The sequence below is a fragment of the Meleagris gallopavo genome, chromosome 1 (assembly GCF_000146605.3).
Source record: "Meleagris gallopavo isolate NT-WF06-2002-E0010 breed Aviagen turkey brand Nicholas breeding stock chromosome 1, Turkey_5.1, whole genome shotgun sequence".
Lineage (NCBI taxonomy): Eukaryota > Metazoa > Chordata > Aves > Galliformes > Phasianidae > Meleagris > Meleagris gallopavo.
In genome coordinates, this window is record NC_015011.2 from 114,043,199 (window position 1) to 114,064,843 (window position 21,645).

A 21,645-nucleotide genomic window follows, 5' to 3' on the forward strand; every position below is an offset into this window, starting at 1 on the left:
CTGGTGGTTGGCGACCCTGCACATAGCAGGGGGGTTGAAACTAGATGAAAATTGTGGTCCTTTTCAACCCAGGTGATTCTATGATTCTATGATGACCATATATTAGAGATTGAGACCAACTTCCAGGGACAGCCTGCAGTTCTCCCATCTTATATGACTCCATATCATCATTATCGAGTCTTTCTCTACAGGTCGATACTCAGAAGTTTGACCTACCAGTGTTTGAGGGACTGGAGGCAGTGGTTTCACAGACCAGGTTGTGCAACATAGAGTCACATCTGAAAGATAGGGATTAAAAAACATACTGTGAATTTCAGCAAGAATTTATCTCTTGATGCTTTCTCACTTGTAGAACTATATAGTGGCAGCAACAGCACTGACATTTCTTTTCCCTATGATATAGAACTGCTTTAATTCTGTACTTTCCAACTTTCTCTTAATTCATCTCAATATCTTTTAAAAGTCCATAAGCCATTGTTCTCATCTATGCCAAGTTTCTGAAAAAGGCACTTGTAGTCTATGAAGTGGTGATTAAGAATACTGCCATTCCATTACCTATCAGCCAGAAGACTCAGGCTGTCTGGAGTTTCCCCTGCACAGGCAATCTTTCCCTGTGCTCTGCATGTCTCCACTAACAACCTCCGGAACTCATTTAGGAACAAATATAAAGTAGACACAGCACAATATCTTGCACGCATTATTATCTCTGGCAGAAATGAAGCGTTCAATGTATCAAAATACTCCTTGTAATTCTTCTCATGGATAAGTCATCCATGGCTGACAGTGAGGTATTTCCTTGTCCTTACAACTGACTGGGGGTTTCACGGCCCTATTGGCTCATGTAACAAACAGTTTGGAAGCTATATGAAGCTATTCAAATTACTGTTACAAAACAGCTGACAACTCTTTACATTAGCCAGTGTTCCATAAACTGTATTGAGAGCAGATAAGACTATGTTTTCAAAAGCAAATGCTTCAGTGTTACTGGGAGTGTCACAGACACAAATCAGGTTGCAAACTATGCACATCTACAGCTTTTGATTTGTCTCTTAATTTTGGGTACTTACATTTTTGATTGTGATATTAAATGCTCAAGACCAAGTTTTGATCATGATTGAAATTAGTAAATCTATGAGTGCTCTAAATTCCAAATAATCCAGCTTTAAAAAGCTGAAACCTAAATATTCATAATTCACCATTGTGTTTTCTTAACATGAGTTGGATTTCCATTAAGCATGTATACAAGCACAAGGGAATTCCCTTTTGACAATATGAAATCTGGGAGTGTACTATTCTGTAGATTTTCCTATCTCAGTATTCATAGATAAAATATAGAAAAACTCAATAATAACTATGTTTTATGAAAATACTTTACAAAAGGATATTAAAAGAATATATATATATATTGCAAGTTAAATCACATTGTTTCTACCTGTCTGGTTGTGGGAACCTCATCAACTGAGGAGTCTTTGAGCATAATGCTACAATTTATCTAGAGATCTTAAGCATAAAGGAGAAAATACATCCATTTTGATTATTTTGTGGGTAAAAATATCACCATCTTCTTAGATCAAACAAAACAGATATCATTTTCATAGAGTCATAGAATTATTTGAGTTGGAAGACCATCTAGTCCAATTCTTCTGCAATGAACAGGAACACCTACAGCTTGATAAGGGTGCTCAGAGCCCTGTCCAGCTTCACTTTGAATGGCTCCAGGGATGGGGCACCCAACACCTCACTGAGCAAACTGTTCCTTACTACCCTTATTATAAAAACCTTCTTCCTTATATCCAGTCTAAATCTCCTCTCTTTTAGTTTGAAACCATTTCCCTTTGTCCTATCACAACAGCCTCTGCTGAAGAGTCTGACCTCTTCTTTCTTGTAGCCCCTTTTCAGAAAGAAGGGGACAGACTCTTTAGCAGGGTCAATATTAGTGTTCCCATTTGGATTTGGCATATAGTGAAAAGCATCACTGAGACTAGGTAAATAGAAACAAAAGAAGACATTACATTTCTCCCAAGTTGTACATCCAGGGGCCGTTTTACAAGTCTGATTGCAACAGAGAAACCTCCCATTGGTGAAGAATCTTTTATGATATTTGCTTAGTAAATTGGTATTTTCTTTAATTTCTGGAAAGCATAAAGAAAAAAGAAAACACAGTAAGCACAAAAAGCTGCAACACTGAAATCTTACTTTTGTTTAATAGAACCTGCTGCACTCAATTGTGGGACTTCTTAGTACTTATTGACTCTTAGATCTAGCCACACATCCTCACATTTCATTTTCCATCGTATTTTGTCCTCTATATTATATTTCTTCAAATATGCACAAGTCTGAATTCCACACCCACCAGCTACCTCTTTTTTTCACATCTGTGTGTCAAGAAAGACACAGTGCAGTCCTATGAAACAATCAACAGACAAAGTAGGATCCAACAGCTATGATTCCAAATCATGTATCTTACAAAGATTTCACAATCAATAATAAAAATAATAATAAAAAAAATTATATCAAAATATACTGAATATTTTCCTAGAACTATCCACTGTAAGAAAATGATACTCCGTGATACTCAGTATCAGATACCCAATACCTGAAATGGCAAATCCAATCTGTTTATCTGCTAAAATATATCTAGCATTTAAGCATACCAAAGGGAAATGCTATCAAAGAAACATTTAATTTATAATCCAAACATTGCTTTACTCTACAAAACTAGCCCCAGTGCAATTACTGTGCTAGTGATATATTAGTTCTGCAAGTCATAACAGCATTTTTGGCTTCAGAAGACAGCTAAAAGAAGCGTAGGATGAGTAAAGTGAGACTTTAAAAACTGATTGCTTCTGGACAGGGTTCCAAATCTCCTGAGGTGACCCATTTTTAACCCTAAATCCTTGAACACGCAATAGAGTACAGAAAGGAACAGTACACCTTTGGTGACCAGTACTTTCATACACTTATTAAAAGGCTTGAAGGCAGTGAAATGTTTTTGCCATTATTTGCCTTATGATCATTACAAATGTATCACTCACACAATCATATTCTTTGCAAATTTTATTTTAGAAGATTTTATTTCAGTATAACAAAACTCTCTATTAACTTGCACTGGCTGGAAGATATGTCAAAAATTGGGAAATTTTAAAATGTTCAAAAATAATAGCAAAATAAGCTTTCATCTTTTAAAATTTCTAACTCATTCTTGAAAACACCAATGCATTTCAACCAAGTATGAATAAGACTTAAAGAAGGTGAGAATGAGTGGCATAAAATGATAGTGCAGAGTACTTTCCTATCTGCCCTGAAGTTATTTGGTTATTTGGATACACTGGCACACAAAGGGCTAATGTTTACCTCTATGCAAAGCTGCAAGCCACTTGTTCCGTCTCTCTTCATCAGGTGCATAGACATAGAGCAGGCCATCTTTGTACACGATCTGGAAGAGGTTGCCAGCATGGTGAGAGTGTGCAACCCAAAATCTTCATGCCAGAACTTGGAAACCAAAATTAGGCCTTGAAGATTCGCTGATATCAAACTTCCACAACCTAGCAATGTTTTTTGGAGGTCATATATAGTACTGTCATCACATAAGCCTTGCGTATACTACCTTAACCACCATGGATCATATCCAAAAGAACCACTGAAGGAAAAAGGGGTAGCATAGAATATTTATAGATAGACCTGTCTTCTATATACAAAAGACCTTACAATTCACAAAGAAACTCATTTTTTCCACTTCAGTTTTTCCAGACTCCTCTTCCAGCTTCTGGCTGTTGTTACAAAGGCTAGCACCTGTCTTCAAGTACTCAGAAACAAATACTGAGGCGGAGCAAAAGCTTGGGGCAGTTTTGAATCAGGGAATTCTAATCCAAAGGTTATGCATTCATACTCTCTTGCCTTGGATATATGTTTTTCTTCTGCAAATTAATTCAACTGCCTTTGAAAGCAAGTAACTAGTATTTACAACCTCCCACAGTAAGTAGTCCAGTAACTTAGCTATACAATATGAAAAATCAGCTTATTTTTCTTGTGTTCAACATACTTTCTGCTAGCCTCATTTGATGCCTATCTAATAATTACTAACATCTGCTTTGCTGTTTGGTTGATGCTTAGTATAGGCTGTGTGTATGTGTTAAGTCCAGGGCTTCCTTTCCCTTGTACTAAACATTGCTTTTCAGTCATCTGCAATGAATTTCAAGTATCGCTTTATTGCTTTGTTCGTACACTGGAGAGCACTTGTTACTAAATGTGTACTCCCTCTCGTAAGCATACCAGACTGATCAATCTATTTTCTGTCTCTTTATTTAGTTAAATGGTGGAGCCCTGTGAGCTTTTCTCTTTAAGGCATGTTAGCCAATCCATTATACACTCTCCTCTGACCTCCCTTCAGTTTACAACATCTTTCTTGAATTAGAGTCACCAGAACTAGACTCAATATTCTCCTGCAGATCACAGTAGTGTCAAAACAAAGACAGTATAGCCTTCCTGCTTTTATTCAATGTGTGCCTCTGTCAATGTCCAAAGATGCCATTAGCTCCTTTGGCCCCAGCATCACACCTGAACTGATGAGAATCAGCTATCAGGATCTTAACCCCCCTCTTCAGCAATACAGTTTCCCAGAATGGAGTCCCCCATCCTGTGACTATAGTGTGTATTCTTCTTCCCACTTATCTGAGTAGTGAATTCCTGAGATAAACACAAGTGCACCATTTGCTGCCACAAAAGTAGTGAGGGAAAAGGGAAAGGAAGAAAGGAATGACACTTAGGAGCAAGTAGGAAGTGAAAAACTAAACATTTCTCAAGAGGATGCCCTTGGCCGTGGCAATTTTTGCAGGGTCATGGATTAACACGCTATCAAGCAGCCTGCTGCTGCTGACTGTGCTGCTCCAGGTGGCACTCCAAGGGGATCTACTGCCTGCCTGTGCTCACAGAACTGATACTGATGGAGGCTCTCGGGAGAACGTGTTGGGGAAAGAGATAAAAAGCAGCAAATCTTAAGTTATGGTTTCCTTATTTAATTCCTGAACAGTGCTTTGTGCAGCTACGTCTTCTGGTACGTGCACAAAGCATAGCCTTGAATTTACTAACTGAGGCCTAATAAGAGAATAGTAATCAGGCAGTCCTGGGTCAAAACCTCTACTTGGCATTGGGCAAAAAGATGGGAGTGGAGACAGTGGGAATGAAAATGAGATTTTTTAAGTCCCTAATTATGCTTTAAAAATGTCATAATCACATAAGTGTATTGATCTTTGTATTAAAGCAAATATGATAGAAATTTGAACATAAGAGAAAAAATTCTAGACCCAAATTTTGTCCCAGCCAAGTAAAAACATTTTAATAAGGTCACAACTTCAGTAACAAGGACAGATTTTCTATTTTTTTTTTAAATACCTATGGCACTCAGCTGTAGCAGGTATCGGCAATTGGGACAGGAGTGATCAGTGTAATCCTAGGATGATTTGAATATTTCACATGAAATGAACATGAAACAAATTTCACAACTAACCTGAAAAGGGTATTGTCTCGCAGGAGGTGTTGATTCCTCAAGATTCACTGTCTCAACACATCGAATTTTCTCAATATCAATTGACCCCTTCTTTCTTCCTCTTTTCTAAGGGAAAATAAAGCAGATTGTAAACTAATGTTAACTCAGTATGCAGTATTCTAGATTTACTGTTCTGTTCAATTTCATGTCTCAAGCTGGATAAGCCATAGCTTCATGGTTGTTAAATTTTAAAAGTAAAAAACATGTTTGGTGCCCTAACCACATTTATATATCAATCAAATTCCTTTAAAAGTCAATTACAAATTACAGGACATGGCCCTACATCTAAGAAAACATCTGCTGCAATTGTAAGAGTACAGCTGCAGAAGGGGAATGAGGGGAGAAAGAAGAAAGAGGAATGAAGTAGAAGGCACCTTAACTGCAAACCGGAAGCCTAGCTGTGGCAGTTGTATTTTTTGCTAAGGTGCAGGAGCATATTCTCAACGGGCTTCCATGCTGGATCCCAATGAAACTTAACTCATCAGAGGGACCCAAATGTACTAAGGAAGCAAAAACTTTGAAATAAGTTGCCAGGGTAATGTATTTGCATTCCCAACAGGAGATCTTCTGAGTGAAATCTACCCTCGTGTGAAGCACAGTCAGTCTCCAGAAATCGATAGCTTAACCATCTGCTTTATACGAATGAGAGATAAGAATGGGAACCAATTACACCTCACACAAGTAATTTCTGAAGCCACTTACTTATATCACTTCAGAGGGAGGCCTGAATGAGGAAAACATCCCAATTCAAGACAATATGTAAACATATGCCACTGTTAATTACTTGCTTAAGTTTTGTTGTCTTGCAAAGGATGCAGACAGATGCTCAATGGCAAACATAGCTGTAAGCAGCCAAGTGATTTCCTGAACTGAAAATAGAATTTGTTGCACTCTAATTTTTCAATTTTACTCAAAACAAAGTACACCTGCTATTCTAATGCATCCCTCCTAATCAAGTTTCGCACCAGAAGAATGAGGTGATGATCGGAATATCTTTGAATAGTTTACTTAAGAAAATGAGTTTTTACCTCTTTGCCATATTCATAATAAGAAAGGCTTGTTTTTGTCAGAACAAACAACCTTTTCTTGTAATTAGCTGGTGACATTTTTCTCTTCTGTTGTGACTTCTTTAAAAGAAGTTCTTCTAGAATTATCTTTTTCTCCATTTCACTTCCCTAAAAGAATATCATAGAAATTTTTATTATCACTATTAATAAATATGACAACACCAACTGTAGAAACAGCAATAAAGAATATATCGAGTCATTGTCTTCTACACGTGTTTTGAAATTCTATAGTAATACATGATTACAAAGTATAAACAGTGCATAAACAAACGAGGTTGATTAACTTATTATATTATATACTATATTTCTAAATATGGCACTTCTGTTACTTCACTGTCTGAGCATCTCTCCTTCTAAAGCCATGCACGCTTTCTGGCAAAGAGCACAGTCTACTTTATACACAAATGTATTACATCTGCAGCATATTACGGAAGTCATTACAGCAGCAAAGGGAACAACAACAACAAAGAATACCCTTCTATTTACAGACTAGAAAAACAGACCTAGTGCTGACAAGTTTGTTCCCTGAACTGGAAAGTTCCTATTCTTTCTTTCAACTATAACAAATGCACATTTATGGAATGGTGACAGATAGAAAAGTTCAGTAAGTAAAAATCTTGCACCACATGCACATGGATGCGTGGATCTATTTTTCTTAATCTTGATAATCACACAATAGCAAATACTAGGAAGGATGAAATCTATAATATTTCTATAAGCTTAATATGGTTTCAGTTTATCTTACCCAAGTATAAAGACCAAATGTCCTTTACCATGTACGCTCTGGCGCTCCAAGGGAAAGTGTTCTTCTAAGCTATGCACTTCATTGTGCCCTTGTTCACCTTGTTCACAGAGAACACAGCAGAAAGAGAATATTTGCATGACGTTCATCACACCCACATGATTTATCCAATGAAACCTAACTGAGCCCAGCAATCAGCAATTATGTACCAGGAACAGTCTGAAGAGGAAAAGTGGGGCTTTATGAGGCACTGCTCCACACCTCTGGCTGCCCTCCGTGTGGACAGTATGCCTACAAACACCTACTATCAACTCCCTTTTGGATACTCAATGCATATTAGTGCTGCTGGTGGGTCAGTATAAAGTCAGTCTGACAGATGGCATCAGAAGGAGTTATGAGGTTGGGGTAGATTAAAAGGCATTGGAAAAGCAGAGGAGTACCCACCCTCACTTTGGGAATTTTTGCAGTGTTCAGGGGAGGTATTTGCTCTGACTGTAGAAGTAGTAAAAAGCTACTAGCTATGCTAGTTCAGAGTAGCTTAGGGAAGCTGTCTTTGCATGAAAATATTAGGTTGGATAGAAGGCATAAAAACCTTGTCATTTCTACAGTAATAACTGTTTTTTTAACTTCACGCCATCTTGTTTCCTTATACTGAGAAGCATCTAATTTTGAGCTCCAACACACTGAAGTTCATGGAGCTCACAAAGATACTATAGGCTGGAAAAAAACGGATGTGTTAGATGAAATTTTAGATAATTTATTTAAAAGCATTATTTACAAATCATTTTTTGTGGAATTGTCAACGTATGATCTTTATAAAATTTCTTAACTGCTACTGCTTGAATTAATCTGAACAATTTCCTGAACTCCCAGGATTCATAACATTGTTTACGTGAGAGAAGTCTAATTCACTCTGGTTACAACACTATGACCTCTAGAAGCCCCAAGAATGTCATATAAAGCCGTATGAAGTGACTACAGCCACATGAAGCAACTTAGTGTGGTTTAGAAAAAAGGCCAAATACTTCCATTGCTACTTGTAGAAATGCAAACAAAACTACCTCTGGTTTTGAAAAATCTGTGCCATGACTGCACACCAAGAAATGAGTAGAGGCAAAAGGAACACAACATGTAATTCTGCTGCAATAGTAGAATTTTGGATTCTGTAAACTTGCTATACTTATTTGAAAGTTAACAGTACTAAAAATACAATAATATTAAATATATATAATATAGTGTCTATACACATTAATATATAAATATATGTATATATAAAAATAGTATGATGTTAAATATATATAAAATACAAACTATTAAATAGTAGAAGTTTGTTAATGATTCAGTAAACACAAATATTTATAATAGCAACAGTTTTGTTTTCTTGTTATGGAAAAAAATACTTTTTTCTAGACTCATCAGCTGAAAGAAACAATCTGTTAAATTCAGGAACTCAAAGTCCTTGGACATGTCCAGCAAGATAAATACGACTTTCATCTTCTTGTCTGCAGCAAGCTGATGAGGTAGTTCTAAGAATGCAATTAAAAGTAAAAAGTGTAGGTGAAGAAAACAGTTATAAGACCTGAAAAATCCTACAGAAATTGTTACATTCTTTGGTTTCTTTACCCTGGAATATTGAGTATTCAATTTTTGAGGAGACAGCTGCTTATATTGCAATATCTACAAGTCATTTCCTTACCAGAGTGCCTTGGCTGTACTTAAAAAAAAGTATATATTTTTTCCAGATTCTGACTTTTCATTACAATCTGAGATAGGAAACAGTTTCAAACTCTAAAAGAAGGTCTTGACAGCTAAATGACTTCCTGTCTGGATCCACTGCACAATACCCTTCTCTTTCTACTTGCGGAAGAGAAATCACAATAACTGAAATTATGCCAAATAAAACATTCAATATATTTTTAAGCAAGATTATTGCTGCAGGAATAAAACATGTTGCTCTGCTTTTTCCCTGCCCAGGCTGCCCCTACTCTGTGAGAAGACTCTTGTGCTGAGCTACAACTTGCACCAAGCATTCCATCATGCCAAAGAGGGAATGCTGTGGGGCATACTTTAGGGAAGAAGGACTACAGAGTGGTCTTTGCTGTCTGCAAGCATCTGCCTGCTGAGAGAACTGTGAGGTGTGGTGTCCTCCATGTTTGATGGATGGAGCTCATTTCCTTCAACTATGAAATCTAATATCTCTGGAAGAAAAATCTTTATGGGATTAGACACAGACATTTGTTCTGTATGGTTTGAAGAGGTATGAAGGATTTGTGAATCTCTGATTATATTTTCATGCTTGAAATTTGCTGCTTTGTGTTAAGAGTTGTGCTTGTGCACAGAATCATAGAATCACTAAAGCTGGAAAAGACCACAAAGATCATCTAGTACAACCATCAACCTATCACATCATGCCCACTAACCATGTCCCTCATGGCACTCTGCTCCAGGTGTCCTGCTGGGGCAGGGGCTGTGCCTGATGGACATGAGGTCCATGTGGTTCTGTGAACAGGAACACATGCTGTATGGAGCTGCAAGTCACTAAGGAACCTGGTGTCTACACTCTCACACAACCACTCCTGAGCCCCACCGTGGGGCAGCAAGCTTTGCTGGGACCCACTCTGTAAAAAGTGGAAAAATACCATTTCACTTTGCAGAAATACTGTGCCTTTTACAGGCATTCTGTAGGTTCAGAGGGAGTCCTTTCTTCATATTAGCTACTTCAGCTGAGTAAACTGCTCATTTGGAGCTCTGAAACAACAAAGGATTTGAATAATACCAAATTTCCTTTTCCAAATAAAGTAGGTGTAGAGAATGATAACTACTGAACACAAATTTACAATCTGTGTGTATGATATGCAAAAACAGTCATCTCTTATAATTTGTATCAGTTCTTGTGACTCATCAAGTTCTTAAATTTGAATGTTTTTATAAACTGACCTTTTTCCAATGTACTACACTTGAAAGACATTGTAGTTAATTAAACCAGTTCAAAAACACTACCTTGGTGTTGACAATTTATGATTAAGGTGACTCTAACATAAGCAGTGAAGAAAATTGCAGTGAGACAAGCAATTTATTTTTAATAAGAATGTAAACATAAAAAACAGAAAAGAATTCAATGAAGACATGGTGTTATGTAAATTTAAATATTTATGATGCATCCTCTGGGCACTTATTTTAGCAAGTTATATTTAGGCTAAGGGATGAAACTGTTTCCTGGTTCTGGTGTAATGAAAATCAGTAAAGGCAATAACTCAAATGCATATGGGAATTAGTTCTAAGTATCAAACCTTTCTGTCTTCTCATTTTAAAAGTTTATTTAAAATGATGGTTTAAATTATCCTGCATATATTCTTCACTTTTCAATGAAAGTGATCTTTGTGATCCTGAATATTTTCCTCATATTAAAGGGGATGTGAAATATTTGTGTTATTATATTTACTCTTGTATGTTAAGTAAAATCATTACATACAGCAAACCTATCTGTCCCCATGCTGAACGCTTTTGCTGTACAGTTGAAAATGACTAAAGTTCAGAATCATGTGTATACAGGATATATAAACAAAACTAGCTTGAGGGAAGCATGTCACAACTATTTGATGTTTATAAAAGTATATTAGTGAGCTGCAGCCTCAAGTCCTGCAACATATTCACTGAATTTAAACATATACATTTCATTTACTCTCGGTATTAGTTGCTTGTTTATAGTGCACCAGCTGACTTGCATTTGATATGATATATTCACAGAATCACATCATGGTTGACATTGTCAGGGCTCTCCGGGTCCATCCTCTCCTATCCCTGTGCCAGCAGGGACACGCAGAGCAGAGTTCCAGGCCCACGTCAGGTGGCTTTTGGAGATCTCCAAGGAGGAGACTGCACAGCTTGTGACAGTGCTTCCTGATGTTTGGGGGAACTTCATGTGTTCCAGTTTGTGCCCATTGCCTGCTGCTCTGGCAATGGGCACCACTGAAAAGTGCCTGACTCTATCCAGTCTGGCCAGGTTGATCAAGCCTTATTTCTCATTGGTGAATCCATGCTGATTACTCCTGATGATTTTCATGTCCTTCTTATGCGTGGAAACGGTTTTCAGAATTTGATGCCCCATCATCTTTCCCAGGTTTTGGAGTGAGGCTGATTAACCTGTAATTCCCTGGGTCCTGTTCTGCCCTTGTTGAAGACAGGAGTGACATTTTCTTTACTCCCATCTTCAAGTACTTTTACAAGTGGTCTTGCAATGACATGAACCTCAGTACTCATGGATACATCCTATTAGGGCCCTTTAAGTAATTGCTAACCCAGTGTACATCTTTCTTGTTTAATATTATCCATAGAGGGATAAACAGTATTCTTACTTGTTCATATTATGTTGTCACACATTACCTATGTTCTGAGTTGGTGGTTGAATTAAATCACTCCCTAAAGGTCCTTTTCAAAATGAATTATTCTGTTTCTGATTGTTGTTAGCATCATGCAAACAGCACATGTTGCAGGAAAAGGAGCTGTTGGAGTCGGTCCAGAGGAGGCCATGAAGATGGCTGGAGCACCTTTCTGACAAAGAAAGGTTGAGAGAGCTGTGCTGATCAGCCTGGAGAAGAGAAGGCTTTGGAGACAGCTTTTCAATATTTGAGGGGAGCTTATAAACAGGGTGAGTGACTTTTTACATTGGCAGATGATGACAGAACAAGGGGGAACAACTTTAAACTAAAAGGGGATATTTAGGTTGGATGTTAGGAAGAAATCCTTTGCTCAGAGGTGGTGAGGCGCTGGCACAGCTGCCCAGAGAAGCTGTGGTGCCCCATCCCTGGAGGATGGCGCTCAAAGCCAGGTTGGATGGGGCCCTGGGCAGCTGAGCTGGTAGGGTTGGGGCTCAGTGGGCTTTCAGGTCTCTTCCAACCCAAACCCTTCTATGATTCTGCGGTGGAATCTCCTTAGCGAGAGATAATCAATATTTAGTCAGAATATGTAGGGCTTCAGGTTATCTAATCTAAGGCCAACATTTTCCCCAGGACAGTGGACAGAATGATCTCTAGAGGTCTCTGTCATCTGAAGCACACCGTGCTTTTTGAACCCTCACTGTTCTCCGGAGAGCCAGCAGATGGCACCGTTCAACAGCAGAAAAAAAAACATCAGCAAATGGCCGTATGATGCGTTTCTTCCTGAGTTAAATATTAAAATTTTTGTCAAGTTAGGAAAAAGAGTTTATAAAGAACCACTGCAGCTTCAGTCAGGAGTCTTCAGAATAGTAAACAAACAACAAAAAAAGTTAGTGTTCATTTTTGTACTAGTAATGTGGCTTTTGTGTTCAGTGTACGGGCTGGCTTACTCTGTTATGCTTTCCTGGTGTAAAGTCTGTTACTTGGCTCTGCCCTTCTGACAGAAAGACCACTGATCTGCTAAAGGCACATCTTACAAGAACCTTGTAGGTAGGGTAGTCTCATTACCTCATGTGTGAGTTTGTTGGACTTTAGCCTCCAGAAGATATGTTACCTGTCAGCAATGGGACCAGGACATGGCCTTTAGGAAGAGGCATTCAGGGCCCAGCTGTTTACAAGTTTACCCTGCATTGCATTCCTCATGAGTGTCTGTGTCCTTGGGAAATACAACTGCAGGGAGCATTCTGCACTCTCTTTGTGATCACCTAAATGTGAACAGAAATGGCTCTTAGAGATGATTAGGCTCCATCTCATTTCATTGTTGATGTATTAAGCTGTTGGTGATACTGTATTGTGGTACAAGCCATGAATATATTAAAACAAATACAAGCTTAACTATTCCTGCTGATGCAAAAGACCTCTGGTTAAGGAGGATTTGTATTGGTAAACAGATGAGAAAGTTAGCAATTGTAATGGACTGTGCTCAGATGCATCTGGTACAAGTGAAAGTGCAGCTGAAAGTTTTTCACAGCTCTTGTCAGCTTTTATGTATGCATTACCTTAATCTTAGGGAGGAGCTCAAGGAAATTAGAGGATATGTAAAATAAACAGTTTTTATAAGCCGATGACTGTTTGTACCTGAAAGTTTTATGATTACTCTCAGCTTAGAAATTTTAGTCAAGTGCTTGGAATGAAAACTTACTTATAGAATCACAGAGTCATAGAATCATTAAGAGATTGAAAAAGATCTTTAAGATCACCAAGTTGAACCACCAACCCATCACACCGTGCCCACTAACCACATCCCTCAGTGCCACATCCATATGTTTTTTTAACACCTCCAGGGATGGTGACTGCACCATTTCCCTGGACAGACTGTGACACTGCCTCATCACTCTTTCCAAGAAGAAATTTTTCGTAGTATACAGCCTGAAATCGTCTTAGCATTGAAATGACATTTCTCTCCTAATTAAGGCCAAAGATGCTGATCACACTGAATAGTTTGGAAGTGCTTAGTGTGGTGAATTAACAACATATTTGTGTGATTGTTAGAGGGGGACAAACTGAGTAATCAGAAATGATTGACTAACAGTGACAGGGTGTGAATTTGATGAAAATTGTTTAAAGTACATTCGAAACAATATTCATAGGACTTAGTGCTATTCTCAGAAGCCTTTCCTTCGCAGCAGATTAGCCAGAGATCCATTCTGAAGGAGAGGAAGAGAATGAACACCTTTCCTCAAGTAGTGTCTTTGCTAGATCTGGGGGAGGAATTTGAACCACAGCCCTTTGTTTCCTATGGAATTTGTTTTGATGTAGGCTGCAGGGGAGTTGGTGTGGTTTGCTCTCGTCTTTGAAACTGCTCCTCTGCAATATTTACTGGATTAAGAGGTGAAACCAAAACCTCTCCAAATAATTCCATAATCACCATCACAGATTCAGTCTCTTTCTCTGCGGACAGTGATCAGCATGTTTATGGCTACTGGAACTGGTTGAAGAAGATGGTTGTAATGAGTCTCTACCCTTGCTTAGAGAAAGACACAAAACCTCTAACTCAAACTTTTACTCATAGCAAAACAGAGAAGAAAATTATGAACTATGCTCTTCCACAAGTGTGCTAAGATTGTGCTGTGGAGGACAGGACAGAGGGGCTGTTTCTCTACACTTATGAGCTTCCCCTTATGTGTTACATAAATGACCACAATGAATGAGTTAAACAGATTATTTTCTTTTGAATGTTATTTTTGCCAAAAGTGCTGTTTTTCAATGTTTTGTATTTACATAAATGAGATTGTATTTCAATAAACCCACAAAACCATGGATCTTGAGTCTTGGCAACACTGTAACAGCATTAATGTGGTACTTCTCAACTAAACAACTCACAAATGATGTGATGCTGGAGTAATTACACTGCTGCTTATTCTGGAGCTCATTTGTTGCAGGTTAGTGCTATACTAGATCTTTGAGCCATACTCCATTCCACAGTGAAAGGGTGCACTTGATCATCTTAATTTCTTCCTCATATGTCACACGTGCTTTCCACATTCTGGAAAAGAAAAGAAAAAAAAAACACCAATGAAAAAAACACCACTCCTTTTCCTCTCAGTGCTGAGCACTTCCTGAAGTTAGCAGACAAGGTGGGGTTTCAAAATGGAGACAGTTAAATGTGATGTACAGCTTCAGAGGTGGTAGAGCAGCCAGAAATTAAGGCCAAAAGGACAGAGTGTTTCAGTAGAGCTTCATCAAGGTAGAGTCAGGTCAGTTGCAAGCAGATGATGAGCTATGGAGCTCTTTGCCCCAGAAGTGTTGGAATTATTGGAGGTTTGTTTGTCTCAATCTGATAATCAAGTACTCTGACACCAGAACCCAGTCAGAGCAAGGAGTCATGCAGAATAGTATATGACTATTTTCAGTCTAATTCCCTTTCATATTACAATAGTGCTGTTGAATATATCCCAGAGTGAGGACAGAAGAGGAGGAGGAAAAAAAGCATACATCCTTAGAAATGTGATACAGTGCACAGGAAACACAATGACTATAGACACATTCATTCTTCCTGTAGTCCTTCCACTCTCATGTGAGTATGGGAGTGTGCATGTAAAGCAGCAGCTCTTTTTAGAAGAATTAAAATTATCATCTGTCCTTTCACTTACCTATGGTTGTTGATCTTTAAAATGTGACACAAAAAAATTAGTTAAAAGAGCTTGGATTTTTTTGCTGTTTTCTCAAGTGAACCTCTACATCTGAGTTTAGAAAGGTCAGAATGTTGATATTCTCTGTATAATAACTGTAATAATTATCTGTATGATTATCTACAATAAATAGTTGAATGCTGACTTCATCTTTGTAAAAATGCCCAAGAAACTCAGGATGGGGTTTACTAAGTGCTACACAATGTATGACCACAGAGGCAGGTTAATAGAACTTTTACTCCTAAAATCACAGTCAATTCAACAATATTTAAGGAACTCTGCTATTGTTCTGTAAAATGTGCTATCTTCTTATTGGAGTGATTCTGCTGGTTTTCCTCTATTCCTTTATGAAATATCATTCAAAAAGTTTTAATTTCATTTCATGGTATTCATGTTTTCCAGACTTTCTGTGCGTGTCAACCATCAAATTTTATCATTCTTGTTTACTGTCTCTGGACTACATCAATGTCCTTTCTCTAAAACACTGCCAGATGTCAAGCAAAGTGTTATAAATGTTTTAAACAAACTACATTTACTTTTGCAACTATATTGGACTTAAGCAATCTCTTCACAAGGATAACATACTGATAAGTTTTTAAATTGCAATTCTTACAGAACTAAAATAGTAACTCTTTGATACTTCTATCTAAAGTTTACAGATTCCACTTTAAAGGAAATTTTTCACTTAGGAGATGAAAACTAGAGTCTGTGGAATGATAAGTCTTCATTCTGGGTGGATCTCAACAACTCCTGATGCCTATGCCTCCTGGGAACATATACAATCTCTTTGCAGAAAGGGAATATCCTTAGTCATAGCTACCAGGGATTGTGATACTACTTTGTAGAGTTTGAAAAGCTTTATATTTTTCAGTATTTTTTTAATTGAGGTTTTTCTTACTGTATCAGGCTTTCAATTTAAGCAAAGCCAAGAGCTGGATTCTTCTCTCATACTTAACCCATTTCCGATCGTATGATTTCTGATATGAAGCAATACTGTGCTCAAATCTTTTTTGTTTCCACAGCAAAGGAGTAACTCTGTCTTGGAAGAGCTGCAGTCGTCTATGCTGAAGCTGAAATGCCTCTGGAGCATATGGCTATACAATAACAGCTAGAGCCTTGCACACTGGAGGAACTTGCTGCTAGTCATGGACAGTGGGCATACTGCTGGGGGGAAGCTGATAAACATATTTCTGTGTTTATCCTCCAGTTGCCACGCAATTGGTTTCTGGTTAACTCAAACAACTCAAAATCAAGGAAAACAGAAAGAAGTTAGGCTGAAAAAACTGGATGAAGTTCGTGAACACTAGGAAGAACAGCACCATTTCCAATGACATGCCTTTACTGCAAGAGTCTCTTTTACAAGAAAGGACTTAAGATAAAGGAGAAAATGATCAAAGTCACTCGGAATGCTTTCTCCTTTACTGAGGCAGTTGGTCCACAGTTTTACTTCTTCCCTCTAACACGTTTCAGGCCATGTCTTTTGCTTCCTCCTTTGTGTCAGTTCTGGTACTCAGTGAACCTCCTGCCAAACTGCATTGATCCACTAAAGCAGCAGAAATATCTTCATTTTTTTCCAGGTAGTTAATGCAGAAGTTACAGTGGCTTGTGGAGAAATCTGATGAGCAACAAACATATAACTAATACATCAAGCCAATAGGCAGTGTGCAGCTGGTGAAAGCAAGCTCTTATGGTAGTTCACCAAGTTTTGTGAAACTGCTTTATCAACAGTGCTGGTACCAGAACATGGGAAAGAATAGCAGATATTCTCAAACTTCACTGGCATGGTTGTTACCATCAATGGTTCTTTATTCAGTGTTCTGCTGTACTTCTTGTATGACCTCACTTGCATCCAGGGCCCCAAAGACATTATCACCTTATCTTCTTACTACTTGCCTTGTGCCAAGCAAAAAGAGGTCCAGCCATTGCCATCCCCAACCTGCTCTGCCTCATAAGGAGATCTCATATCTTTTCGGCCCCTGTACCTCATCTGACTTCTATGTGGTAGCCAAAGCAGGTTATAATAGAAGCACCTGTACCTTAAGCAGAGCAGGTTTGGGTGCTGCTGAAGATCCTTGGTGGCTATGGGCAGGGGCATCTGCCTTCCAACTTGGATTTAGGTTGGCTTCTAAGGCCAATGGAAACTGCTACTCCATGCCATATCAAAGTGGTTCTATATGTGTCTGGTTGTATGTGTACCATTGCATGCAAACCTTGGCAACAAAGTTTTGTGTTGTCTGAGGAAGAATTAGAAAGGTCCTGTCTTTGTTCAAGGATAAAGGAAATATGCTCTACTAAGTATATATGTTCAACTAAATCTCTCATTACACCAATTGACAGAAGTAAATGGAGAGAGCAAACAAATACAATATCTATCTTCTGGAAAATAAGAATATATTATTTTGAGAAGTGTGTGTATGATAATTATGTATCTACAAAAAGCCTAAACTTTATCTGGAATTTTCTTTCTTTCTCTCTTCTCTTTCTCTCTCTCTTTCTTCCTAAGTAATCAATTCCACATTTTGATTGTGTATTCAATCTGGGCATGGATAAAGCCAGTGACTTTTCTCTGAATTTTGTAATCTGCTTTATTGTTGTTATTTGCATGTGTGTATACAGAAAAGCACCTCTGTTTTTGAGATCCATTCATATTATACAGGCATAGGAAAATTGATTTGGTAGAGAGAAACCATGGGAAAAATGAGGGAAACTAACCCTATGTCCAACCTAGTCAAATGCAGATGGGAGTGCTGTGTTACACATGTTGAGCCTTATACTCATGAGGCTGGCCAAGAAGTCATGAAATTGAAGTATTAAAAATTATTTATTTTATTCAGTTCTTTTCTTTCTAGATACGTTGTGTCATTATTAACATTAGCAAATTTGCCTTTCAAATAAGTGCTTTGTTTGTTTGTTTGTTTTAACGTAAGTGAAATTCTCTTGATTCCATAGGAGAAGAGCTATCAGAAAATGCCTAGTATTATGAAATTCTCATTATTGTGGCAAATGCAGCTGATGTGGAGAGGGAGCAGATGTGCTGGGCCAAGGCCTTGGGAGTATTTCTGGAGAGCCAGAAGCCTGGCTGAAGCTGGCTGAGCTCTTGAGAGGCTGTTCTGTAGTTTGTTTTCTTTGGAGACAAGAAGTTCTTGCCCTTTCCGTTCTCCTGGCTGCTCTTTCCTATTCCTGCAACCCTCTCAGTTGTGCTAACATAATTGTTTGTGGTCTGTGCTATAAACTCATTGATATGTGCTAAGAAGAAAGCACATTTTCATGATGCAGGCAAGGAACCGGGATGCAGGGTCAGGAGTAAGGAGCTGAGAAGGGAGGAGATGGGAATGAGATCAGATCTTCATATGCCAGAATTGCCACTAAAGAAAACAAATAAGTCAACTACACCCACCAAAGATTGAGAGATAGAAAAAGTACTTTTGGAGGGAACTGAAATAGACCTCTGTAGTTAGTTGCTGCCTGCCTGCCTGCCTTCTTCTTCCATTCTATTCAAAGGAAGCATAAGGAGCATTTCCAGGCTGGGAATGGAGATCATGGGCTTATAGAACACCATGCCTGCCAGGTGCTGGCCAGCTTCATTGCTTATATTTGATTTCTGACTTAAATTAATCTTCTCAGCCAAAGTTTTGATTATTTTGAATCAGTGATTTTGTTCAAGTATTGCAAATTAGTAAATAAAGTATTACTTTTATTGTACTATATCATTATAGTTGAGCTTCATGTTCACTTCCTGCTCCTCCATTTTCAGGAGATGGAGATGTAATCCTTCCAGCTTTTGCTTATTAGCTGTTATCAGAACAGTCTCTCTAATCCTGCTGGCTCCTGCTCTTTGTTTCCCCAGCCGGGCTTTCTGTAAGAAAAATAATGTCAAAGAAGCATTATTGTTATATGCATTTGCTGGATTCCCATACACAAAAGTAATTCTAACAAAGCACTCTAATTTCCTTTGTATCCCGAGCCCTTTGCTGCTTTGGAGTAGCACTGTGCATCTGTGGGAGAGTGGCTGTGGGGGCAGTGACCTTTTGCCAGAAATGTTGCAATGTGCCTTCATCCCTGGTCTCGAGACAACAAACAGCTTTTATTCTTTCCATTCCTGTGGGGAGAATCTGGTTTCAAATTATGTTAAAAGACTTAGGGTTCTTTTTTTTTCTTTCCTTAACATAGCCCCAAATAAATATGTTCCATTGGCATAAGTACTCTTCATTCATTAGTTACTATTAAAGTGATTTTTGTTCTCCCTTCCTTCCCTTTTTACTTTGGCAGAATTTCCTGAACCAAAAATGACAATGAATTTGAATCTATGTTTTGGGGAGACCACTCTGTATCTGAGTTACTGGAGACACTGTTATCATATCTGTGTCAGATTTGGCTATAATGAAACAAATTAGTATGCAAAACTTTCTTCAACTACTTCAGTGTGGTAAGCTCTCTTTTGATGTAAAGCTCTCATTCACTGCATTTACTGCTAAAATTAAAAACAAGTACTCTTTCTAGAAGAAGAATTAGCTCTATGTGATGAACTTTATGTGGCACTTGCCTTAAAAATGGAAGCTGCTTTACACATACTTCACTAACAACGTCTGTAAATTGTTCTTCTTGTGCACTGCATTTTAGATGACCTGAGCACTGCCAATAGAAATGCTCCTGTGGAGATAATAATTGTGGAGGAGCAATGGGTGCTTGATGTCTTCCTCATCAAAAAACTAAGTCTCTGCTAAATCACAGGTAGCACTTGCTTCTCACTGTTAGTCATCTTCACCTGTGTTTTATCTCAGCAGTATTTCATTTCAGCAAGAGATCCACAGTCATCTGTACAGAGGCATGATACTTCTCTGTACTTCTGGTAGCTTTCATACTCCGATGAGAGGTCGCTCTGTCAGTGGCAGCTCTTTGAATGTCACCTGAAAGAGCTGATGTTAGGTCTTCCCATAGCTGAGACATCTGACAGTTGCTTTCTTTCGAATTTATGCACGGTATCTGTGAATGGATAGCTAGGTTTAGCAAAATCCAGGCTAGGTCTTTTAAAGAAAAGGCTATGTGAAGGTTTTATAAAACAGTCTCAGGCAGCTTGTAATGTGCTGGGTTTTTTCATAATGTAATGGAATGAGAGGGTAAAACATAACCTGTATGAAAGAACTCAGCGCGTATTTATCTGTAAAACTTTTATAGGTTTCAGTTCAGTGGCTTGATACAACAACAGTTTTGTAGTAATGTAGCCTTGCTGACTTTTACTCCCTGTGAAGTTTCAGTGGAATAAAAGTAAGCATGGCAGTATTTGTTCTGCTCTTCTTTTTAAAAGAGCAACTCTTCTCCTGTCTTAAAGGAAATAAGGAGACGTAGGCATTAGCTACTGATGATTAAGCCATCCAAACATCAGAGGAAAAATATATTAACTTAAAGTGGCAGGAAATTTAAGGGCAGACAGGTTTTTTATGGAGGGAAGTAGACAAGGCATCTAAAGTTGTCTGAATGAAGAGTTGGAATATAGTGGAGAAATGCTGCCGTTGGATTACTAGGATAACACTGAATAAAGATGCAGTGTTTCGGATTATAATTCCTGTTGGAAATCATTGTTGGAAATCCAGTTTTAACTGGAAAATGATAACCATACATTTTTGTTTTGTAATACATTTAAGTCTTAATATGTAATTCCAGAAGTTCAAAGTGAAGGACTGCAGTGTATGGAAAACAGCAGGAGGATTAGATGTAAATCACCAGATTCTATGTAAAATAACAAATGTACTCCAGAAGCTGCACTTCACTTGACACATTGCTTAATACAAACATCATAAACCACAAAAATCTAACTTTAGAAAGATATAAATGTTAGCAGAGCTCCTGTAATTGAGTTATACATACAAGTAGCTTGTTATATATCTAGGATAAATGTTAGAAGTAATGCAGTTTGAAGCTCTTTGATGAAAAGGGAGAGCGTTTAACTTCATACATGAGTTGAGTTAGAATATTAATGTGGATATAATTCTGGAGATTGATTAGCTGTCCTTAAAATTTGATTTTCAGCAATCTTTTTATGCAAATCTTGAAATGAAGTCATAGGTTTGTAAGATATTGTCTCAATGTAGCATGTAAAGGAATCCACGGCTGCAGAGCAATACAGATGTTTTTGTCAAAGTGGTGCTAATTTGTGCAGAAATTCTGAAGGAAAAAAAAAAAGAAAAAAAAAGACTTTTTAACATTTTGAAAACCTTTTTTTTTT

General features: G+C 37.9%; 1 protein-coding gene across 1 annotated transcript; it reads right to left on the reverse strand.

Moving 5' to 3' along the window:
- Positions 1-102: 102 nt before the first annotated feature.
- Positions 103-7,516, reverse strand: LOC104915226 (cytoplasmic tyrosine-protein kinase BMX-like). The gene is made up of 6 exons (XM_031556888.1): positions 7,358-7,516; positions 6,574-6,720; positions 5,507-5,611; positions 3,355-3,436; positions 2,013-2,132; positions 103-278 (listed from the first exon to the last, which is right to left on the reverse strand). The coding sequence occupies exons 2-6, from the start codon at positions 6,709-6,711 to the stop codon at positions 103-105; spliced, it is 621 nt and encodes a 206-aa protein (XP_031412748.1). The 5' UTR covers positions 6,712-6,720; positions 7,358-7,516.
- Between the last annotated feature and the right edge of the window lie 14,129 nt (positions 7,517-21,645).